The 22,102-nt window shown below is 52.1% G+C and overlaps 15 protein-coding genes across 15 annotated transcripts; 5 read left to right on the plus strand and 10 right to left on the minus strand.

The window, feature by feature from the left end:
- Positions 1-127: 127 nt before the first annotated feature.
- Positions 128-1,375, plus strand: SEC12 (Sar family guanine nucleotide exchange factor SEC12; the record flags this gene model as incomplete). The annotated part of the gene is made up of 1 exon (XM_022607447.1): positions 128-1,375. One exon carries the CDS (start codon positions 128-130, stop codon positions 1,373-1,375), a length of 1,248 nt encoding a protein of 415 aa, XP_022464043.1.
- Positions 1,376-1,466: 91 nt separating this feature from the next.
- KNAG0D00450 (forkhead box transcription factor) lies at positions 1,467-2,447 on the minus strand (the record flags this gene model as incomplete). The annotated part of the gene is made up of 1 exon (XM_022607448.1): positions 1,467-2,447. The coding sequence occupies one exon, from the start codon at positions 2,445-2,447 to the stop codon at positions 1,467-1,469; it is 981 nt and encodes a 326-aa protein (XP_022464044.1).
- A 539-nt stretch (positions 2,448-2,986) lies between these two features.
- MPP6 (Mpp6p) lies at positions 2,987-3,499 on the minus strand (the record flags this gene model as incomplete). The annotated part of the gene is made up of 1 exon (XM_022607449.1): positions 2,987-3,499. One exon carries the CDS (start codon positions 3,497-3,499, stop codon positions 2,987-2,989), a length of 513 nt encoding a protein of 170 aa, XP_022464045.1.
- Positions 3,500-3,682: 183 nt separating this feature from the next.
- MRPL50 (mitochondrial 54S ribosomal protein bL9m MRPL50) lies at positions 3,683-4,093 on the minus strand (the record flags this gene model as incomplete). The annotated part of the gene is made up of 1 exon (XM_022607450.1): positions 3,683-4,093. One exon carries the CDS (start codon positions 4,091-4,093, stop codon positions 3,683-3,685), a length of 411 nt encoding a protein of 136 aa, XP_022464046.1.
- A 145-nt stretch (positions 4,094-4,238) lies between these two features.
- ATP23 (putative metalloprotease) lies at positions 4,239-4,949 on the plus strand (the record flags this gene model as incomplete). The annotated part of the gene is made up of 1 exon (XM_022607454.1): positions 4,239-4,949. One exon carries the CDS (start codon positions 4,239-4,241, stop codon positions 4,947-4,949), a length of 711 nt encoding a protein of 236 aa, XP_022464047.1.
- An 83-nt stretch (positions 4,950-5,032) lies between these two features.
- On the minus strand, positions 5,033-6,820 carry ARE2 (sterol acyltransferase; the record flags this gene model as incomplete). The annotated part of the gene is made up of 1 exon (XM_022607455.1): positions 5,033-6,820. One exon carries the CDS (start codon positions 6,818-6,820, stop codon positions 5,033-5,035), a length of 1,788 nt encoding a protein of 595 aa, XP_022464048.1.
- Positions 6,821-7,015: 195 nt separating this feature from the next.
- Positions 7,016-7,678, minus strand: RCF2 (Rcf2p; the record flags this gene model as incomplete). The annotated part of the gene is made up of 1 exon (XM_022607456.1): positions 7,016-7,678. One exon carries the CDS (start codon positions 7,676-7,678, stop codon positions 7,016-7,018), a length of 663 nt encoding a protein of 220 aa, XP_022464049.1.
- Positions 7,679-7,923: 245 nt separating this feature from the next.
- TIM23 (protein transporter TIM23) lies at positions 7,924-8,640 on the minus strand (the record flags this gene model as incomplete). The annotated part of the gene is made up of 1 exon (XM_022607457.1): positions 7,924-8,640. One exon carries the CDS (start codon positions 8,638-8,640, stop codon positions 7,924-7,926), a length of 717 nt encoding a protein of 238 aa, XP_022464050.1.
- Positions 8,641-8,685: 45 nt separating this feature from the next.
- On the minus strand, positions 8,686-9,750 carry SMM1 (tRNA-dihydrouridine(20) synthase (NAD(+)); the record flags this gene model as incomplete). The annotated part of the gene is made up of 1 exon (XM_022607458.1): positions 8,686-9,750. The coding sequence occupies one exon, from the start codon at positions 9,748-9,750 to the stop codon at positions 8,686-8,688; it is 1,065 nt and encodes a 354-aa protein (XP_022464051.1).
- A 161-nt stretch (positions 9,751-9,911) lies between these two features.
- On the plus strand, positions 9,912-12,431 carry PHO91 (Pho91p; the record flags this gene model as incomplete). Its single annotated transcript, XM_022607459.1, has 1 exon — positions 9,912-12,431. One exon carries the CDS (start codon positions 9,912-9,914, stop codon positions 12,429-12,431), a length of 2,520 nt encoding a protein of 839 aa, XP_022464052.1.
- A 200-nt stretch (positions 12,432-12,631) lies between these two features.
- URK1 (uridine kinase URK1) lies at positions 12,632-14,080 on the minus strand (the record flags this gene model as incomplete). The annotated part of the gene is made up of 1 exon (XM_022607460.1): positions 12,632-14,080. The coding sequence occupies one exon, from the start codon at positions 14,078-14,080 to the stop codon at positions 12,632-12,634; it is 1,449 nt and encodes a 482-aa protein (XP_022464053.1).
- A 272-nt stretch (positions 14,081-14,352) lies between these two features.
- PRP2 (DEAH-box RNA-dependent ATPase PRP2) lies at positions 14,353-16,995 on the plus strand (the record flags this gene model as incomplete). The annotated part of the gene is made up of 1 exon (XM_022607461.1): positions 14,353-16,995. The coding sequence occupies one exon, from the start codon at positions 14,353-14,355 to the stop codon at positions 16,993-16,995; it is 2,643 nt and encodes an 880-aa protein (XP_022464054.1).
- Positions 16,996-17,193: 198 nt separating this feature from the next.
- Positions 17,194-20,091, plus strand: KNAG0D00570 (uncharacterized protein; the record flags this gene model as incomplete). Its single annotated transcript, XM_022607462.1, has 1 exon — positions 17,194-20,091. One exon carries the CDS (start codon positions 17,194-17,196, stop codon positions 20,089-20,091), a length of 2,898 nt encoding a protein of 965 aa, XP_022464055.1.
- Positions 20,092-20,245: 154 nt separating this feature from the next.
- CSE2 (Cse2p) lies at positions 20,246-20,695 on the minus strand (the record flags this gene model as incomplete). Its single annotated transcript, XM_022607463.1, has 1 exon — positions 20,246-20,695. The coding sequence occupies one exon, from the start codon at positions 20,693-20,695 to the stop codon at positions 20,246-20,248; it is 450 nt and encodes a 149-aa protein (XP_022464056.1).
- Positions 20,696-21,085: 390 nt separating this feature from the next.
- On the minus strand, positions 21,086-21,961 carry NRM1 (Nrm1p; the record flags this gene model as incomplete). Its single annotated transcript, XM_022607465.1, has 1 exon — positions 21,086-21,961. The coding sequence occupies one exon, from the start codon at positions 21,959-21,961 to the stop codon at positions 21,086-21,088; it is 876 nt and encodes a 291-aa protein (XP_022464057.1).
- Positions 21,962-22,102: the final 141 nt, after the last annotated feature.

A 22,102-nucleotide genomic window follows, 5' to 3' on the forward strand; every position in this document is an offset into this window, starting at 1 on the left:
GAGAGTGACAGCTTTTCAACTACAAACTTTTCAATGAAAATTACTACTAAGTATACTACGTTTAGTACTGTAATGACAAGTTGGCAGGTAGACAAATGTCCATTAATCGGAGCAGACTGTGTACGCAATGAAGTTCCCAACCACGAATTTTGATGCTGGGTATCCTTTGTACGGTGCCAAATTTATCAAAGACGACACGGTTGTCGTCGCTGGTGGCGGGGGCGAGGGGAAGAACGGAATTCCCAACAAGTTGACTGTTTTGAAAGTGTCCCCGGAATCCGGGTTTGACGTGGTCACTGAAGTCACCTTGTCCGACAACGATGATTCACCCACAGCGATGGATGCATTGGGGCCCAACGGTACCGTTCTGCTGGGTTGTAACGAGAACAGTGCTAAAATTACCTCTGGTGAGGGGAACAAACACCTGAGAAAGTTTCAGTGTATGACCTCAAAGGGGGAAAAATGTACGCTCAAACACGTTGATGCTGTTGATCTGGACCACTCCAAAAGTATTGACGACTATACCAAATTGATAGAACTGTCCCCCAAGGGTGACCTCGCTGCCGTCGTGTCGTCAAAGGAGAATCCATCGGTACTTAAACTCGTTGACTCGAAGACGCTGGCCACAAGATTTGAAATCGAATCACCTCAAGAGATCAAGGACATTAGTGTATTGCCACAGGGTGATTCCGTTTGCTTTTTGACCCCCCATGGGGTCAATATTGTTAACACCAAGACTGGAAAGATCGTGTCGACTCTGAGCGACATCACAGAGTACAACCTATCTAAATGTAAGTTCATTGACAACAGGACAGTTTTGGTGGCCTCGACTTTCCCACGAGGTAGACCAGGTGTCGTCCTCTTGGAGGTTGACATCTCTACTGGAGGGAATCCTCGGATCACTAAGAAACAAATCATATGCCACAAGTACCAAGGCATCACCGCTATGGATCTAAACAACGGGAATAAAATTGCTGCTTTAGCGACAAACAGTAACGATCTTTTGCTTGTCAATTTGGTCACGTACAAGATTGTGGAAACGATCGCCGAGTTGCACGCGTTTGCTGTGACAAAAGTCACAATTTCGCCAGACGGGACCTCTGTTGTTAGCGTCAGTGCTGCAAACACTGTGCATTTGGTTAAGATACCCACCAATTTCGAGACACTCCAAACTGACAACGGGAAACTCTTGCAATACGTTCTACTGTTCTTACTGATTCTGGCGATCAGTGTGTTCCTACAACGCAACAACTTGGGCATCCAGTCTACTACCTCTGAGTATTTGGATTGGTTTATCGCGCGGCCTTCTAAGCAGAGTCCGAAGGTTTACGATTTTGCTGGGCCTGGAGAGGAGATGTCAATTCGTTACGATTAATTATCACATTATGATATATATAATACATTCAAGCCATTACATACATGTGTATATCTGAATGTGTGTGTGTGTGTGTGTGCAAAATATGCCGCTAGATGAATACGTCTGTACAAGAATCGAGCAATTGGTCCATATGGAACCATTCCTCCGTGTTTAGATTGTTCTGTTGTAATTGGAGGTCTGTGAACCCATTTTCGAACTTTGGAGTGCGTAGCAAGTCTAGCTTGGAATCTATATCGTCGATGATGTTCACCGTTTTGTCCTGCGATTGGTCGAAAGAATCCTTCATCGTTTGTACTGTCTGCACAGAGAAGCACGAGGATGGAGTTGAAGAGCTTGAGCTTGTATTGGAGGATGACGTGGGGAAATGTGACGCTGTTGGGTCGACATTCTCCTTGTCTGCTATGAGGTGTTGGTTGATGGATTTGAATTGTTCCCTTATTGAATTGGACTCCCTCGTATAGAATTGATCCTCGCGTCCGGGCACCACGGTCCATAGAAAACATTTCCTTTTGCAAGTACCATCCGTGTTTGAATCTATCTTCACTGTCTTTGCAAAATGTGGATTAGAGGACAAGTTATGTCTCACTGAGTTTTGCCAGCCTTGTTCGTTCATTTTGAAGTATGGGAAGTTCGATGATATCCAGCAGTATATCTGCTGTATCATCATAGCATTTTTGGGTGATTGCAAGATAGCGGCACAGATCAACTGAGAGTACGCCAGGTGTGGTTTCGTGTATGTCTGTCCCATCGACTGTCGCTGCTGCAAGTACTCGATCAGCTCCGAGTACGTGTATTGTCTTCTCTTCACTTTGGCAGTCCTCTCCCGACTAACACATTTCTGTACCTTCTTTGGTTTTGTAGGCGTATACGTAGCAGTCCAGTTCAGCGAGTTAACTGCGTTCACTTTATTTAACGACGGGGACATCATCTGCAGCAAAGTGAACCGGAGCTCCTCTATATTTCTACCTGTGCAGTTCATATGTGCTGGTGTTGTTGTGATTTCCTTTAAAGCTACTAGTTTGTGGAACAAAACGAGTGTACCAAAGCAGGTGCAACAAGCAGAACCCATCTCGAGATATATAGAATTTGATCTGAAGGCATCCAAATAGCAGCAACGCGCACCACGATGCCACGGCGCCCGATGGGACAGTACACGCAGTTGGTATCAGCGACGCGAAATGCAATAAAATGTCTCTTTTAGGCGACAGTAATAACCATTTTGTGACGCGTTTTTTCGCGTATACCACTATATTAACGAATCTGACACTCTCACACTGACGAGGTGTCGAGGAGTCCTGAGCGACCGCGTCGTGTACTCCGGTCGTCCTACAGATACTAGTCTGCCGTCGTCTCTTGTCCGAACAGAGATGCTTGTTAACATTACTAAAGTGGTTTCTATCGTGTTTTTTACGTACTGCTCTCTCGTGTTACTGAAGATTACAGAGATGATGTCTTGACGAATGCAGGATAGTAAGTGTCTCTCCACTTGTATTTGGTGCACATATTGGTGCTACCGTATAAACGTACTGTATATTGTGCTAGTGCCTCACATGTAGCACAGATGGAAAAATGTATATTACCCAAGATTGCTCGAGCGATGGACGGACTTTATTCCTCTACTTTCCGTTTCGTCTTCTTACTCTTCTTGGTAGTGTCTTTGCTAGTCGCCGTTTCCTTTAATATCTTGTCTAGATCGTACCCATCTGCATCAGCGTCCTTCCAGCCCTGCCCTGCCTCGTCCTCCTCCCGGGCCCTCTTCGGCGGAGCACCAAATGTCGTCCTGCCCTCCATGTTAAGCATCCCCCTGTTCAAATCCGTGTAGCTTGCGTTGCTGAGCACCACGGGCCTTCGTCTCCTCACCTGCAGACTCTTCGTGCGCCGACTGACTCCGGCGGGCAGCGTCACTGTGAACTGTTCCTGGGTACGGTGCTGCTGCGCCAGCTGCTGTCCAGCATTCTCTGCACTGCTGCTGCCGGTGCTACCACCATCCTCTGTCGCAGTACTGCTAGTCCCCTCTGCACTGGCACCAGCACTGGCACTGGCACCAGCACTGGCACTAGCACCAAACTTCATGAACTTCATGTTCATCACACGGCTCGAAAGAGCACCCTTCTGGCTCATACCTGGCTATCAGTAACAGTGTCTCGCCACTCAACCAATCAACCAGTCAACCAACTGACTAGCGCACCCAGCTCTTCTACCTCATCGCTGCTGCTCACTATAAAATTTTTCAGTTAACTATACGTATACTGAGACTGTATGTACAAGTATGGTGTGTGGTTCCCAGTGCTGTGGGAGGGCGTTCTACAGGTCCAATCCCGGGATGCGGATATCCTTGACGGTTACAGGACTGTCCAGTACCCCTGTGCTGCTGCTTCCGGTTTTCTTGTTCTTGTCACTCTCTTGCAAACGAGCAGCCACTTTCTCCCTTTCCAACTTATCCCTGCTCTCCCTCTCCGCCTTCTCATGGCGTGCCCGTAAGAGCGTCTGTCGGTCCCTGTACTGTCTCGCAAGCAATACATCGACGTCGCTCTCGGAGAGCACGTACCGTGCGCCGTTGTGTCGGTGCAAAGTGTTGATCATCAACGCGGGGCGCACCTTCGCGACTTGGCCCCTGTACAGTTGCAGACGTGGGAAGTCCGCGAGAAGTTGCACAGACACCCGCTTCGTTCGCTTCGTCACCGCGCTCAAACACACACCCGTCTGGCGGAACATCGCTGCGCTGTACTGCCTTGTTCGACTCCTGCCTCTCGTGCATGTAAGTAAGACGTTAACCGATATTTGAACAGAACTGTAACAGGAAGAGTCTTGAACAGTTGTGGGGGGGACACTGGTCTAGTAACTGGTGTCGTGGCTCGCTATGGCTGGTGCTGGTGGGTTTGAGTGGTGGCGCAGGTCGATGCAGTACCGGACCGGGCTTGGGCTGACCGCGGAGGAGAAACAGCGGTACGAGGAGGACTATAAGAGTGTGCTTGGCGAGACAGGAGTAGTGCGTAGTTGCTACAAGAACAGGGACTGGCTGCTTAAATACTCTCCTACGGTGGTGTTCATGATCCAGCAGATCGTTAAGCTGCAGGAGAGGCAGCAACAGCGGGATCGTCCTGTTGGATCCACGGCGGTGCCCGGGATTCGGTTCGATGAGTCCCGGATTGTGTGCGACGTTTGCGACGAGTTGAAGTCAGGAGGGTACCACCCTGAGTTCGGTGTACTGCTGTGCCAGAACCGGCTCAGGGACAAGTGGCACCTCGAGGATACTTTGGCGCACGAGCTAGTACACTGGTACGACAATCTCAAGTGGGAAGTCGATTGGTTGAACTTGCGGCATCACGCTTGTTCCGAGATCAGGGCGTCGTCGCTCTCTGGGGAGTGCAGGTTCTGGCAGGAGTTCAGCAGGAGAGGATTCGGGTTCACGGTCAACCGTGGGCATCAGGACTGTGTCAGGCGTCGTGCAGTGATCAGCGTTACCGGGAACCCGAAATGCGACTCGCAAGAGCAAGCCGAACGAGTCGTCGACGAGGTGTGGGATTCCTGCTTTGGAGATACAAGACCCTTCAATGAGATATACAGGTAAACACAACGAACACAACTGAACTTGTAAATAGATGAGTGGTATATATGTACAATATGATAAACGTAAGAGAGGTTTCCCTCTCCTCAAATGGTCAAGTACAAAGTGCACATGAGCCCAGGTCCAATGCAGATACCGATCCAGAAAATAACGTTCCCGATGATTGGTTTGCCTCTGAAGAAGGCACAGTTGCTGATGGCCACTAGGGGCAGTTGTAACATTTGGAAGCAGAACAGGTAAAACCGAAGTCTTTTGAAGATCACGTACATGGCCATTTCATGAACGACAGAGCTGATGAAGAAAGTCATGAACGTGGCCTGCTGTTTGGACAGTTTCAATGTGCTGATGGAGCTGTGGTAGACGTGGCGGAGTAAGAACTTGTACACTGGGACGTTCCAGATACGCGAGAACTCGTCCCATGTGACGCAGTTCCACCAGTCCCCATAAAAGTACCTGTCGCCAAACATGGTGAGTTCTGCGATGCAGTTCAATATGGCGTCCCAGATGAGGTAGAAGTCGAGCAGGTAGATCGCTATGAAGCTGGGCAGGATGTCGACGAGCAGGCCAGACCAAGTGACGAGTCTTTCGAACCAGGAGGTCCATTGGGACTCGCGGACCGCGGTGCACCGAAGCACAACAGGGTACATGAACACTTGTGCGGTGACAATCATGACGAAGATGGTACCAAAGATGGCGAACAGTTTCTCGACGACGTAATGCCAGCGGATCTTCTCCGTGCGAGGGTACTCGCTCTGGTACACCAAAGTGGGGAACATTGTGAACATGAAGTAGTTCTTGACGGTGATCGTCTGCGGGAAGGAGACGCCCCCGATTGACTGCGACTCTAGTTCGAAGCGGCAAAACTCGAGACTCTTGTTCAGCGTACTTCTTGTCGTCTCGATCGCTTTGTCGTCAGATACCGCCGCAATGTCCTGTAGACGTGCCAAAGAGGCTCTGTCCTCTTGCAATTCGTTGTGGATGGACCACAGGTACCCGTTGTAGAAGGCAAACGAGTGCATCTTCATAAGCAAAACAAGCGAGTGTAGGAAGAGGAAGATCCGTGCAATCCAGTGGAACTCTAGCACCTGGTCGTTGATATAGATGAAAGCGACGACAAACAAGGGTTCGTACAGTGCCACGATCCACCACCCGGCATTGTACCATTTGAGCACGCGGTGTTTACACAACCACTGCACGGAGAAGACGACGTATGTGGCCAAGTACATCGCTGCATCCATTGCTGCGACGCGGAAGAGACCCGTAGTCATGGTGTCTACGACCTCCCACTGCATGAATCTGTGGTGCGAGTCCCAGTAGTAATCCAGCACGAACTTGACGACGGAGAGCCCGACGGCCATCCAAGTGGCCACGTACAGCCCTGAGAACGACGTGGGGAGCGGCGAGTTGTCGAAGGGCACCTCCTTTTGTAGTTGCTCCTGAGCGTCGTCGCCGTCGCGATCGTCACCCCCACCAGACAGTTTCCTGCTGAGGATGTTCTCGCGGATGAGTTGTCTTCTAGCACGCTCCCTGGTCTTAATCTCAGCCTCCAACGTGGGGCCCTTGAAGTGTAACTGGAAGGGTTCTGTGATGGACCCGTCCAAAATGGACGATCTGATATGGAAGTCCACGTCGTCGAAGTACGAGATGAACGCCGGTGAGGAGTCCCCGTCCCCGTCCCCCTTGCGCTGCTTCTTCCCCTGCCTGTACCTCGCGGCGATCTTGTCCTTGAGCACTGCGATGTGCCTCTGCAAGTGGGCGTCGTTGGGCGGGTTGGTACTCTCGTCATCCACGCTGGCCGCGGACGCGGCGCGGGTCGCCTGCACCTCGTCGTCCCCCAGATCGTCTGTGATAGAACTCCTCTCCGTCACTGCCATTGCTTGCTGGTCTCTGTGCCACTGACACTGACACCTCCTATTCCTGAACCCTGTGTTCCTTTATATAATGCTACTACTGCCACTACAGCGAACGGACAACCCGGTAACAGCGGATGATAGGGGCACGACGAGACGGCGCAGTGCAGTACTACGTAGGATATACATACGTGGGGGAGGGGAGGCCTCTCTCGCGGCTCACTTGAAGATCTTGGCGTTGATCCTGTCCTCGTTGGAGGAGAAGCTGGCACCGCCGACGCGTTTCTCCTGCAACTCGGCAGCCTTCAACGCCTGTTCCCACCGCTGGTGCTCCCTGTCCTTGCCCTTGTCCGGCTGCAACTTGTTCTCGTACTGGGACAGCACCACAGACGCCAGCAGCAACACGACAGTCACGAACTGCGCGTACATCCTTGCCTGGACAGCCTTCTGTGCCTTTGTCATGATCTTGTCCCTGTTGACGAGGACCCAGGACCCCCACAGGGACCCTGCCCACAGCGTCGTGATGATCTTGTACTTGTGGACGGACAGCGAGGCGACGGCCCTGTCCTTGAGGGACATCCCCTCCCTCTCGAGCCTGTCCCGCTGCGACTGTTCCCTGTTGTAGTCCCCCGAGTACGTCAGGGAGTCGAACTTGTTGGAGGCCTCCTCCGCGAAGATCGCCGTCAGCAGGGTGGGCGGAGCGATGAACAGCGCGGTCCGGATGGACCAGGGCATGCCTTGCGGCTGGAACCGCGGGAACCGTCTCGGGCCCAACCGGAACACGAGCCCGGAGACGGCGAGCCCGGCGAGACAACCGTACAGCCCGCCCTTGAGCGTGTACGCGCTGTGGTCCTTGATCTCTTGCGACGTTAGGATCTTCATGCCGTGAGAGTGCTGCTTGGCGCCGTTGTTGCCAGAGTGGCAGTTGGTTGGCTCGTTGTTGGAAGACGACGACGAATTCTTTTGCGGCTTTTATACGACAGTACGAGCCGTGACGGTGCGCTGGTGGGTTGCTGCTGTGCTGCGACGTCGGGCGATGGTGATTGGTTGCGTGCGTGAAGGTTAGAGAGTGTACTATATACAGGTTGTATACGCGGGGGGGCGTGGGGACCCGGGGACGGGCGGGTTCACGGGGACAGCACCTTGTCCTTGAGCCCGGACCAGAGCGCACATACGCCTGCCATGAGGGACCCTGAGATGAGCATCTGCTTGGGCCCCCTCGAGGACCTGAAGAGGGTCCCGACGAGGGCGCCGCTTGCAATGGACCCTGCCGCGTCGTGCTTGCCCCTCCATGCGTCCAGCGACGAGTTCACCACGTTGTACGACAGGGCCAGCACCCCCGCGGTGTTCCCCAGGAAGGGCCCCCTCTTGGTGACGCTGTTCAGCACCGTGTTCAACTTCAACTTCCCCGGCGCGTCCGCGGAGGGGATCGCGCGCAGGCCCTGCAGAACCCCGGAGACCCCCCCGAGGCCCAAGCCCGTGAGGTACACTGCCCCGGTCCCGTAGCACAGGTCATCCGTCCACCCGCGCGAGGGGATCAAGCCCTGGGACCCCTCCATCGTCGACAGTTGCTCCTCCTCAAGATCCATGTACTCGACGCCCCGTTCCAGCCCTGCGAGAGGGTGCAACTGCAGCGGGTTCGTCAGCAGCCCGGACACGCCGCCCACTGGGTGTCTCTGTTCCTCGCTCATTCGTGCTCCTAGCGCTGCCAGCGGCTCCAGAACAGCTTCACCAACAGCAACGCTCGTCCTCGTCCTCGTCCTCGACTGCAGTTTGAAGTATCGTCTTCGAAAGCGACGTTTCGTCGCGGGTGATGTTATACGTAGTACACAGTGGTGGGCCATGGCCGGCCACGCTGGAGCAGGCCCCAGGGTCCCAGGGCCCCAGGGCTAGCGTCGTGGGCGTTTCGAGGACTCCGGCGGGTCCTCTGAGGCCTGCTCGAGCTCCCTGGCCACTTTCTCGACGGACTCCGCGGTCTTGCACGCCGTGAACAGTCGGTAGAAGCGGGACTTGCCAGGGACCATGCGGCCCAGCATGTACTTTGTGTTCCCCAGGTGGTTCCCGCGCGCAGTGGCCTCGCGGATGTACTGCGGGACGTATGTCGTCCAGGGCAGCGGCCCCGCCCGGCGGAACACGGTCGGGTTCCTCTCCGCAGACTCTGCGATCATCCCACCGAGGTCTCTCGTGGGGTCCAATTGCAGCTCATCGCGGCACACTTGCTCGTAGTCCCCGCGGCTGCGTATCCCGCCGTTGAGCACGAGGGATACGCCGTGCCGCTGGCACACCTCGTGGAGCTGCCGCACGTACGACCGGTCCGGCGGTGCACTGTTCCGTGTGTCGCGCGTCCGGCAGTGGACCGTCAGGTTCGAGATCCCCGTGGTCTTGCACAGACGCTCCACGAGCAGCAGCGTGGCGGACTGCTCGGGGAGAAGCCGGATCTTCACACTGATGGGGATGTCGTGTGGGCGGCCCACTCGCTGCACCAGCGCCTCGAGAATCTCGCAGAGCAGGTCCGGGGTCGACAGCAGCGCAGCACCCATCCCGCTGTGCACGGAGAAATGCTTCGGGCACCCAGCGTTGAGGTCGATCCCGCTGACGTCCTTGACGACGTGCAGCGCGGCACGGACGGCCAGCTCGGCGTCGCAGGACCCCAATTGGAACACCAGCCCGCGGGACTCGGCCTCGAGCGACGGCGCGGTCCGGAACACACACTCTCCGGGGCCCTGGCGGCCCTTGCCACGAAGCGTCGCGGGGACCACGTACTCGACGATCGTCGGGGTCCCGGCCACCACGCGCCGCTCGGTCTGGAGGATCTTCTTGTCCACTATCTCGGGGGACCACACGAGGTCGCACCCGTGCTGCAGCGCGAGCAGCCGCGAGGGCAGCTCACCGGCCCGCACCATCGGCGCCCAGCACAACTTACCGGCGTACACACCCGCACGCCCGCCAGACATCACCGTGCTGCTCTAGTGCTTGCCCTCCTACTAGTGGTCTTGCTCATCGCTGTTTTAAAGCGATAAATTTGTTCATTTGAGAGAAGAAGACGACGCACTTGAGAGGTCTGTCTCTACCTTTGCCTCCACCGCTCTACTGCTCTCCGTGTGTCTCCCCCGCGATGAAGTTCTCACACTCGCTGCAGTTCAATGCGGTGCCCGAGTGGCAGTCGAAGTACATCGCGTACTCGCACCTCAAGAAACTGATATACACGTTGCAAAGGGAGAAACTGTACTCGCGTCCAGCTGGTGGGCCAGGGGCTGCGCCAGATGAGGAGCAACAGCCCTTGCTTGCAGCAGGGGACCCCTACGTGGCACGGTTTGTCGCTGACTTGGATTACGAGCTGCGCAAGATAGACAAGTTCTTCATCTCGCAGGAGACTGGGTTGCTCGCTAACTACAGCGAGTTGAGGGACGACGTCCACGAGTTCGAGTTCGATTTGGCCACGCAGCGGAGACCGTCGTACGCGGACGGCGTCGCATCCGCGGGCCGCAGAAGACACCCGCGCAGCGGGTCCCTATCCTCAGAGGACTCGATCAACTCGTTCTTCTCGCAGGAGTCTGCAGCGACGGCACCCGGTGCCACGGCACCAGCGGCGGCACTTGCGTCGGGGACATCCCGCGCGACCAATTGGGGGTCCCTCTTCGGGTCTGCGTCCTTGGACGACGACAATTCGCAACTGGAATTGGACGCCGCCGCGATTTCGCCCCTTCTCAGACACAAACTCAGTCTCAAGAAACGAATGATCGCGATGTTCACGCAGCTTTCCGAATTGCGCGAGTTCATAGAACTCAACCGTACCGGGTTCGCCAAGATCTGTAAGAAATTCGACAAGTCCCTCAACACGAACATCAAGAGAGCGTACGTCGACTCGTTGCCGGACAAATCGCACGTCTTCAAGGAGGAAACACTCCAGAAGATCAAAGATATCATCAGCGAGACTATCGCCGAGTACGCGAAGTTGCAACTCAGGGGGTCCGCGGCAGCACCCTCCAACGACGACGACGACCACGTAAGTTTGCCGGACTACGAGGAGGCGGAGAAGGAATTGTCCTCGCACTTGCGCGACCACGTCGTTTGGGAGAGAAACACCGTCTGGAAGGACATGATGAACTTGGAGAGGAAGTACCAGAACGCAAAGAGGGAGGACACCGCCGTGGGACACACGCACGGGGAGAAACCGTTCAAGGAACTCATTGAGCAGAGGTCGCTGCGTGACACGGTCAGAGTCCTGCTCAAATCGCACGCGGCGATCAATTTCACATGGATCACGCTGTGCTTCCTCGCGCTCGTCAAGTGGATACACATTTTTGACGATCCGCATCAACAACACTGCTTCGCAATCCTCCTCTACGCATCGCTCCTGTGGGCAACAGAGACAATTCCACTGTTTGTCACCTCTTTGCTAGTCCCCTTCCTGATCGTGTTGCTCCCCGTATTGAAGGACCCGGTGACCCACGATGCAATGGACGCAATCCACTCCTCGCAGTACATCCTCTCGTCCATGTGGTCCAGCGTCATCATGCTACTTTTGGGGGGGTTTACTTTGGCAGCGGCATTGTCCAAGTACAACATCGCTAAAGTGCTCTCCACTTACATCCTCTCCTCAGCGGGGACAAACCCGCAGATCATCCTGCTTACAAACATGGGTGTCGCGCTGTTCGTGTCCATGTGGGTTTCGAACGTTGCAGCGCCGGTCCTGTGCTACTCAATCATCCAACCACTGCTCAGAACACTCCCCTCGCAGAGCTCGTACTCGAAATCACTCATCTTGGGGATCGCGCTAGCGTCAAACATCGGCGGGATGGCGTCCCCGATCGCATCCCCGCAAAATATCTTCTCCTTCGGGATGATGTCCCCAACCCCTTCTTGGGGGGAATGGTTCCTCGTGTCCATCCCAGTGTGTATCATTTCCATCGTGCTCGTGTGGATCATCCTGCTGTTGTCCTTCCCTAGGGACCCCAACGTCAAGATCTTGCAACTACACCCTCTCAGAGACCCGTTCACCGCGACACAATGGTTTGTCGCAGTGACCTCCTTGGGGACAATTATCCTGTGGTGTATGTCCAACCAACTATCCGGCCTGATGGGGGAAATGGGGATTATTTCGATTATCCCCATGCTCCTATTCTTTGGTACAGGGCTGCTCAGCTCAGACGATTTCAACAACTTCATGTGGACCATCGTCGTACTGGCAATGGGCGGGTCTACCTTGGGGAAGGCCGTATCCAACAGTGGGCTTCTTTCGACGATCGCATTGCACGTGAAGCACGTCATTGAGGACCAATCGCTCTTTGTGATCGTGGTCGTTTTCGGGCTCTCCGCCCTCGTCGTCGCCACTTTTGTATCACACACCGTGGCAGCGATGATCCTCGTGCCCCTGATGGGGGAGATTGGCGAGAACTTGCCGGAAGATCACTCGAGGCTGCTCATCATGATCACGGCAATGCTGTGCTCCTGTGCAATGGGGCTGCCCACCTCAGGGTTCCCCAACGTCACGGCCATCTCCATGATCGACGAGGTCGGAGACAGGTACTTGAACGTCGCGATCTTTATCAGCAGAGGTGTACCTGCAAGTTTGTTCTGCTACGCGGTCGTCGTCACCGTCGGGTACGGTATCATGAGACTGATCGGATTCTAACCCATGGGAACCAAAATGAGGTAAAGAGGGGCATGGTAACCGTTCGTAAACGTTATCAATGCGAATGCCGATATTATGATTAGTAGTAGTAGTAGTAGTAGTAGAAAGGTATTATATAATTGTGACAAACTATTCTTACAATTGGATTCGTAAAGACGATACTTTTAGTTCCAACAGGATGGTGTCTTGCGAACTCGCACTCACGGACAGCCAAAGTACAACCTCTCCACGAATCGAGAAAGACACCACTCCTTGTTCCCATTGTGCAATTGTTCTGTAGTGACGAGTATCGCGACATAGACGTTCACTTTACCGTCGAATGCATTAAGAATCCTCCGCAATCCTTGTTCTGTAGCGGTGAACACGACCACATCGATGCAAGAAACGGAGACCCCGTGGTCCAGCAGGACTTGGATCGCCATAACCATGGATGCACCACTGATGATCTGCGTCTCCAGCAACATGACTTTTTTGAATTTGTTAATCCCCCTCGGAAGAAACTCGCAGTGCAATTGTGGCTCTCCCGTGTACGAGTCCGATTGGATAAGGAGCTTCCCTATGGGCACGTTTGGAAGTGTCTTCCGGAGCGAGTGTATAAAACAGTCCCCAGAGCGAATCAAGTCCACTGCGGCCACTTTATCAAAATTTATCATCGCTGAATTCGCCATCGCGTTATTCGAAGCAGTGACTATTTCAGTGTGGCCCTCAAGCGGGATATTCTCGAGCACTTTGGACAGTAATATGGTCGAGAGTCTATCAAAATAAAAGATGAAATCCTCTCTGCAGACAGTTTTGTCCAGGAGCATCGTGATCAACGCGAGCACCTGTGGAGTCTTGTGCATCTTGTGTACTCTCGGGTTTTCGTCCAGTGGCGTCAGATCGGTGCCCTCCAATAGATTCAGTTCCTTGACATGCTCGTACGATTTTGCCCGCAATTTCGACCTAATATGGCTGACCAAGTACTCTACAGCAACCCTGTTGTCGCTCATAGACGGCACTACGACATCCGCATTCCGCATTGTCGGTCTTACGTATTTCACTGCGTTCGGCTTCACAAACCTTTCCCATTGGCTCAAACAACCGTCCAGGTCCCTCCCTCTTTCGACAATATCTCTAGATAGCCTTCTTGCCAGGCACACATCTAAGTCAGCATCGACGTATATCTTCAAATTCATTAAATCCAAGATTCTCACATCTTGTAGGGCATATATACCTTCCAAGATAATCACCGATGCACCGTATATTCTTATCGACTTCCCAGGTACCCTATTGTGGTTGACAAAACTGTACACTGGGACTTCGAAACACTTCCCCTCCTTCAAGCTGCGGAGGCAGTGGTATGCCAAATCCATATCAATTGCGCGTGGATTATCAAAATCGTACTTGTTCTCGAAGGCTGCTTTCCCTTCCTCCGGAGTCAATGGCTTGTAAAAGTTATCCAGTGATAAGAGCACGGTCCAGGGCACATTTATAGCGGTCACAATCTGCGAGGCCACTGAGGTCTTCCCGGATCCAGACGTACCACCAATGCCAATGATATACGGCGTGTTCCAAGGCGGTTGGTACCGTGGCACGCGTGTGTTTCCAGAAGTGTCTTCTACTGTCATATTATCCCCGCTGTTCTCAATAGTCTCATTGCGGATGCACATCTCCAAGCAGACAAATACAACAACTGTGTCGGTTCCTTGTAGCAGACACCCTTTTAACAAAACACCGTTGCCCAAGACAAGCTGTCACTGTCGCCCTGTTATCACTTCTTCGATGTCCTCAGATCTCGCTGATGTAAAATTTCCAATTTTGAGAGTCTTGTTTTAGAGATGAGCTTCTTCTTTGACGTAACTATCACTTACCATCGCCAGTTCTGTTTACAGTGTTGGGTCATGGTGAGCGGTTCCTCTGAACGGTGTTGCCCCTGTGACTGATGGAGACTGGCGGGACCGGTAAACGAAGAATTCGAAGGAGGTTTGATGATGAGTCGGTGGATCGGAGCGCTGAACTGCCGGCTGGTGCAGATTCGCAACGGGACGATGGAGAGAGATTTACCGCGGATACAAGTGTGTTCAAAGAGCCAGTGTTGCCAAAAGTGAGTCGGTATAACAACGAGCCAGCAGAGATCCAGAAATACAAACGATTGAGGAGAGAGCTTGCGTTTCTGCAGCGGAAGGTTCAACAGGTCGGGTTCGATCGCTTGTCTGAACATGAGCAGAAAGAGATAGAGTTGAAGAAAGACTTGCTACAACTCATGGAATCTAAGAGTAAAGTCGAGTCTAATACGGAGGGGTTTGTCTTGGCTGGTACGACGGACGAAACCTCATTTAAGAATGGTTCCCCCGACAGTATGAAACCTCGTCCCATGAAAGAGGATAATAAGTCGAGGCAGCAGATGTGGGAGGAGCGGGTGCTTAGTTATGCAGTGGCCAAGAACGACTCCGATGAAATATACGTTGACGGTTCGAAACAGTACGATTATGTTTTCGACGATAGCGCCATGATCAATTTTACCAGCGATGTAGAAGATACAGTCCCTGGTGGGGAGGATAGCTCTGAAGGTGATGAAGAGAGTGATGAGGAGGATGAAGCCACGACCAAATATGCAAAAATCCAAGAGGCCAAGAAAAGTTTGCCCGTTTACCACCATAGAGCAAGAGTGATGAAGGCGATCCAAGACAACCAGGTACTCATAATCGTTGGTGAGACAGGTTCTGGTAAAACTACTCAGCTGCCACAATATTTGGTCGAAGATGGGTACACGCAAGATGGGAAATATCAAGTGGGTGTGACTCAACCAAGACGTGTGGCAGCGACTTCCGTCGCGGCGAGGGTAGCAGAAGAGATGGACGTTAAACTCGGGCGGGAGGTTGGGTACTCTATCAGATTTGACGATAAAACGACCCCCGGTAAAACTGTGTTGAAGTATGTCACAGACGGTATGTTGTTAAGAGAATGTCTGACGGACCCTGATTTGAAAAAATATTCCTGTATAGTGATCGATGAAGCTCATGAACGTACACTAGCAACGGATATATTGCTTGGGTTACTGAAAAATATTCTTGCTAGGAGAGAGGATCTTAAAGTACTGATCTCGTCTGCCACTATGAACACTGCCAAATTTTCCAAATTTTTTGGGGACTGTCCGATCTTGACCATACCAGGCAGGAGGTACCCAGTAAATGTGCATTACACATTACAACCGGAGGGAAATTACATCAATGCTGCGATAACGACAGTCTTCCAGATCCACACAACTCAGGCAACCGATGGGGACATTTTGTTATTTCTGACTGGTCAAGAAGAGATAGAGAGTACAAGGGAAAAGATTGAACAGATTGCGTCAAAACTGGGTACTAAGATCCCACAGCTGATCATTGCCCCCATATATGCCAATTTACCACAAGACCAACAGGCGCTAATCTTCGAACCGACCCCAGAGAACTGCAGGAAACTGGTCATAGCGACCAACATTGCGGAAACATCTTTGACAATTGATGGTATCAAATATGTGATTGACCCCGGGTATGTGAAGGAGAACTCGTATGTTCCCTCTACGGGTATGACTCAATTATTGACTGTCCCCTGTTCCAGGGCGTCTATTGAACAGCGGGCCGGTAGAGCCGGGCGGGTTGGACCCGGTTCATGTTTTCGGCTATTTACCAAGTGGTCCTTTGAAAACGAATTGGAGATGATGCCCAAACCAGAGATTTTGAGAACCAATCTGTCCAATACTGTACTGCTGTTGCTGTCCCTTGGAGTCATGGATCTTTTGAACTTCCCTTTCGTAGATAAACCGAGTATCCCCGCGCTTACCAAATCTCTCGAGAGCCTGTACGTTCTCGGTGCCCTGAGTAACCGGGGTCAGATCACAGAACTCGGGAAAATGATGTGCGTCTTTCCCTGCGAGCCGGAGTTCGCAAAAGTACTGCATACAGCCTCCGCTGACGAGAAATGCAACGGTGTCCTGGAGGAGTGTCTAAGCATTGTATCGATGTTACACGAGACAACGTCGCTCTTTATCGGGAACAAGAGGAACGCCGCGGCACGTATTGTCAGCGAGACCGAGGGAGACCACCTGCTGTATTTGGAGGTCTTCAGGCAATGGCGGGACTCCGGTTTCTCCCGAACTTGGTGTCAGGACCACCGTATCCAGTTCAAGACCATGTGCCGGGTCCGCAACATCCGGTCTCAACTATCCCGATGCTGCCAAAAACTAGGTCTTTCCGCACAAAGCAAAACGGCGGCGATCAAACTTTCGGAGGTAATACCACGCATAACGCGCAGTTTCATCTCCGGGTTCCCGACAAACGTGGTCCAGTTGACGAATTCGGGGAACTACAAGATGCTCGGGAGACAGACTGGCGCACTGACAGTGAGCATCCACCCGTCCAGTGTTGTGTTCCAGAACTACAAGGAAAACGCCAAGAAACCAGACAAGTACCTTCTGTACCAGCAGCTGATGCTGACGTCAAAAGAGTTCATCCGCGACCTGTTACCGGTCACCCAAGAATCCTGGCTCACAGAAACCGTCCCCCAGGTGTACCAAGAGCTGTTGGGGAAACGACAGCCCTGAGTAGATGGCCTGCCAACCCACAACTTGCACTTGCAGTACTGCGATGAGGCACTCACTGATCGCCCAGACGTTCATTATGCGGTCTTTATTCTAATTTTTTTCCTTTAAAAAGTGCACAGTAAATCTTGAAGTTGCAAGGGATGGCACCCTTCCAAGGAAGCAATCAACTATCCAAAGATTGAGGAAGAAGAGTTAACGATGCCCTGTCCTGTTGTCAATGGTACGTCGTACATCACGGTGAAGCTGTGCTTGCAAGATTTGTTGAAATCGTGCGAGACTTTCTACAAGAAACTGCTAAAACTGAACTCCGATGAGAGTGAGGATGCAACAGGTCGGGATTCGACTCTGTTTAACGACGCGTTGGTCTTGAAACTGGTTGTCAAGGACGATTCTGCCCTTAGGGAAGTTTTCACGCAGCAGAAGAAGGATTTGGTTTATCGTATCAAGAGTCACGATTGGCGGAGTTTGGTGAACGAATGTGTGACGTACTCCGTTGATGATTTGGTGGAAGCTGTGACGGTATTAGCTGATCTGGACGCGCCGTACCAATGCTGGCCGAACGACATTGATCCCTTGCAAGTGTACACCCTGGACCCAATGGGAAACGTGGTAGGGTTAACCTCGTCCAAAAACGGTATGAGCACTACGAAACAGAACATGTCCACTGCTCCTACTACTGCGTTGCCCTCATTAGTTGCCTCCAGGGCCCAGTCGTACACAGACCTTACCAAAAATGTCCCCACGGGTGCCTCGTATCCGTCGCTCCCCATCGGCAATGCTGGCGCGAACTCTCAAAGGAAGAGGTGCATTGCTGTTCTTACGTCAGGTGGCGATGCTCAAGGTATGAACCCTTTCGTCAGGGCAGTCGTGAGAACCGCGCTGTTTAAAGGCTGTCAACCGTTCGCAATCTTTGAAGGTTACAAGGGGTTGGTCCGCGGTGGTCCAGAGTACATTAAAGCGCTCAACTGGGAAGATGTCGATGGATGGAATGCACAAGGTGGCACCAACATCGGTACCGCTCGGTGCAAAGAATTCAAAGAACGTGCTGGGAGACTCGCAGGTGCTTTGCATCTTATTGAGGCCGGGATTGACGCTTTAATTGTCTGCGGTGGTGATGGGTCTCTGACGGGGGCTGATCTGTTCAGAGCAGAATGGCCCTCCTTGGTTGACGAGCTGTTAAACTCGGGCAAGATCACTGCCGAGCAGGCGACTACCTACCAACACTTGACCATCTGCGGTGCTGTTGGGTCTATCGATAACGATATGGCGGATACAGATTCCACCATCGGGGCCTACTCTGCCCTAGACAGAATATGCGAGGCCGTCGATTACGTAGAGGCGACTGCTAAATCACATTCAAGAGCATTTGTTATTGAAGTTATGGGGAGACACTGCGGTTGGTTGGCGTTGATGTCCGGTATTTGCACTTCTGCGGACTCTATATTTATTCCGGAGGAAGCTGTCGACCCGAAAACATGGAGAGACGATATGTGCAAAGTTGTGACCAAGCACAGAGAGAGAGGTAAGAGGACGACAATTGTTATTGTCGCCGAGGGGGCGTTGGACAGTGATTTGACTCCAGTTACCTCAGAGGACGTCCATAAGACTCTGGTGGACAGACTAGGCCTGGACACAAGAATTACCGTGCTGGGTCACGTTCAAAGAGGTGGTTCTGCAGTGGCCTTTGATAGAATTTTAGCAACATTGCAAGGTGTCGAATCTGTCAATGCAGTGTTGGAGTCTACACCAAGCACTCCATCTCCAATCATTACTGTCAGTGAGAACCAGATTCAGAGAAAGTCTTTGGTGGAGTCTGTCAAGTCGACCAAATCGATTGCTGCGGCCATCAAAGAAAAAGAGTTTTCGCGCGTTCTTCAATTAAGAAACTCAGAATTTGTCGAGCATTACGAAAATTACCTGGCCATCAACGCTGCTGATCACTATGCACCTCAACTTCCCAAGAAGGACCGCTTGAAAATTGCTATTGTGAATGTTGGTGCACCTGCCGGGGGGATCAACTCTGCCGTGTATTCGATGACTGCTTTCTGTCTATCGCAAGGCCACAAACCGTATGCGATTTACAACGGTTGGAGTGGTCTGACAAGACATGAGAGTGTCCGGACTTTGACTTGGAAAAATGTTCTTGGGTGGGAAAGCTCTGGTGGTTCGGAACTAGGTACCGATAGGGACATTCCGTCCAGTACCGATATCGGGATGATCGCCTACTATTTCGAGAAATACCAGTTTGATGGTTTGATTATAGTCGGTGGTTTCGAAGGGTTTGTTTCTCTTTACGAACTGGAAAGGGTCAGAGATGTGTACCCAGCTTTCAGAATCCCAATGGTTTTGATCCCAGCGACTTTATCCAACAACGTTCCAGGTACAGAGTACTCTTTGGGGAGTGATACCGCTTTGAACTCTTTAATTAAGTACTGCGATGTGATTGAACAGTCCGCGTCTTCCACTAAGGACAGGGCGTTCATTGTTGATTGTCAAGGTGGTAACAGTGGTTACTTAGCCACATGTACCCATATTGCCGTTGGTGCTCATGCGTCATACGTTCCTGAGGAAGGTATCACATTGGACCAATTGAAACAGGATATTACCAACATCGCAGAGGCGTTTGACTACTCGGATGGTAGAGAGGGTCAATTGATCCTGAAGACTACAAACGCATCCAAGGCGTTTTCTGCCACCGCACTCGCGGATGTTATGACTGCGGAGGCGGAAGGTAAGTTCAGTGTCAAGTCTGCCTTCCCGGGGCACATTCAGCAAGGTGGGAAGCCATCTCCTATCGACAGGACAAGAGCCACCAGGTTTACAATCCGTGCCGTGAAGTTTATTGAGGAGAAGCAGACAGTCTCGTGTACAGCAAGAGACAGCGTAACCGAGGTCAACTACAATCCGCTGGATAAGGCAAACACCTCCACTGCCGTTGTGTTGGGTGTCAAGAACGCGAAGGTGGTGTTTTCTCCCATCAAATCCGTTTACGAGAAGGAGACCGATGTCAAGAAGAGAATTCCCAAAGTGATCCACTGGACTCCATTACGTTCTATAGCAGACCATCTCTCCGGACGTAAGAAAGTTCACAGCTAGTACCCTCTGTTTTGTTTTAGGTCTGCGACAACCCTCTTTATGTGACCTTTGTGTGCTATGACTGTTTATATACTGTATTTTGAAAGACTCGTTTCCAGTCTGTATATTGTATTAGACTATTCCGTATATAATATTATGATCCTTTCATCATCTATCAGGCATCCTTCGGTTCTTTCGGTTCCTCCGATTTAGGTTTCACGTCCTTTTCGACGGATGCACTTTTAATCCTTTCCCTGAGTGTCTCGAGAAGAGCACCCTTTATCCTGAGTTCCTGTTCTTTGAAGGCAAGTTCTTGTTCCCACTCCTCCGGGGTTCTGCTCAGCAGTTCCATGCACTCGCTGTTCTCCGCTATGAGTTCTTTGCACGTACGCAGTCTGTGTCTTATAAACCCAGTGGAGGACTCCAGGTGGTTGGAAACGTTATTCGGGTCTCTTGTGATCTGGTTCAATGCGTAGAATATGTGTGGAATAAACTCTGAGGACGCTTTCAAAGGTGTGTTAGAACTCGTGGTTGACGATGACGCCGGCGGTGCTAGGGGTGTCTTGTTTGCTGGCGGCCGCAGAATGTCGTGAATTTCTCTCAGTCCCTCGTTTCTCAAATCCATCGTTGTGTCTGATCTCTGCTAATCTGTAGCTGTGCGGGTGTCTACCCTCGAGACTCACAACTTCCACCTGTTCCCCACCAAGTTGACAACTTGAGCGTTAGATGCGATGTCGAGAAAATTGAACTAAAAATTCAATAGAAAATTCGATTTATTGCTATATTTCAACTTCAAGACGAACCCAAAACCGTTAAGAAGTGTCTGGGACAATTAATTGATTGCACTATAGCGAATTTTACACCTGGTATTGAATTATATATATATGTAAGTGTGTGCTTGCGTGTACGTATACAATTGCACAGTTCTTCCAGCCTGTGGGTGAAGAGATGACAGGTTTATGAGAGGAGGGAAGCCGGGGTGGTCATGGTGGATCGCTGCCTTTGTCAAGGTTTTCTACACGTTAAATGCGTGTTCCTTGTTATAGCCCTGACCGCTGCTGCTTGTGAAGAGGTGGAGTAAAGACTTTGCCGCCTTCACGCTCATTGGTGTCTGCTGTCTCTGCCTCTGGTGGAAATTGGCTCCAATTTGGCTTCTGATTGGAGTTGTGTCGTTGCTGGTCTCAGCGAGTGTAGTAGACAGGTAACTTGTGTCCTTGACGATAGTCGAGTCCGGGTCGTGCTCGTCAGCAGGGAGGGTGGTGTCGTGATGCAAATTGTTGTTCGCCGGGTCGCCATGGGGTCTCTTGGATTTCGCCGGGGTTCTGTAGTTCCCCTGCGATACGACGAGCTTTCTTCTCTTATGTGTTCTGCCCTTCGAGGCACGCTGTTGCCCTTTCTGCGGCTGCCCGCATTGTGTCTGTTTGATCAAGTGCTTTGACTTCAGGTCCGCGAATTTCAGGTCCGTTTGGCTTGTGACCAACTTGTAGTATGCAAATTGCAATCTCACTTGCAGTTTCTTGGAGACCGCACTGTAATCGTTGAGCTGCTGCGGTTTCTCCCCATTAGGCGATGCCTTCTCCGCTAGCGTCCCCGTGAATTGCAAGTAATTGCTCGATTTCGCGGACAATTGGCTCTGCCCTGCGTCGCTATTGCGGTCCAAAGGATGCAGCGGTCTCCTCCTGGACGTGATGGCATGCAGGATCCTGTTGGTCGGGGAGTGCATCGTGTTGGTGTCCCCAATTGACGCCCGCGTCGGCGGTGCCAGCACGCCTGCTTTCTTCAGCGGCGCAATTCTCCCAACCTTTTGCGGGGACCGATTCACCATCATCGTGTTCAGTCTCGACTCGGCGAATTCACCCAGCGGCAGCCTGTATCCTTGTTCCAGTGACATCGATACTGTGTTTGTTACCGTTTTGCAAAAGAAAGACTTGCAGATATTTGTGCACGCCTTTCCACCGTGCGCTGCAGAACTATAACACAACTAAACGGTGTCACGAACGGTACAGAACGTAGCCTGCCTCACGTCAGCCTC

The sequence above is a fragment of the Huiozyma naganishii genome, chromosome 4 (genome assembly GCF_000348985.1).
Source record: "Huiozyma naganishii CBS 8797 chromosome 4, complete genome".
Taxonomy (NCBI): domain Eukaryota; kingdom Fungi; phylum Ascomycota; class Saccharomycetes; order Saccharomycetales; family Saccharomycetaceae; genus Huiozyma; species Huiozyma naganishii.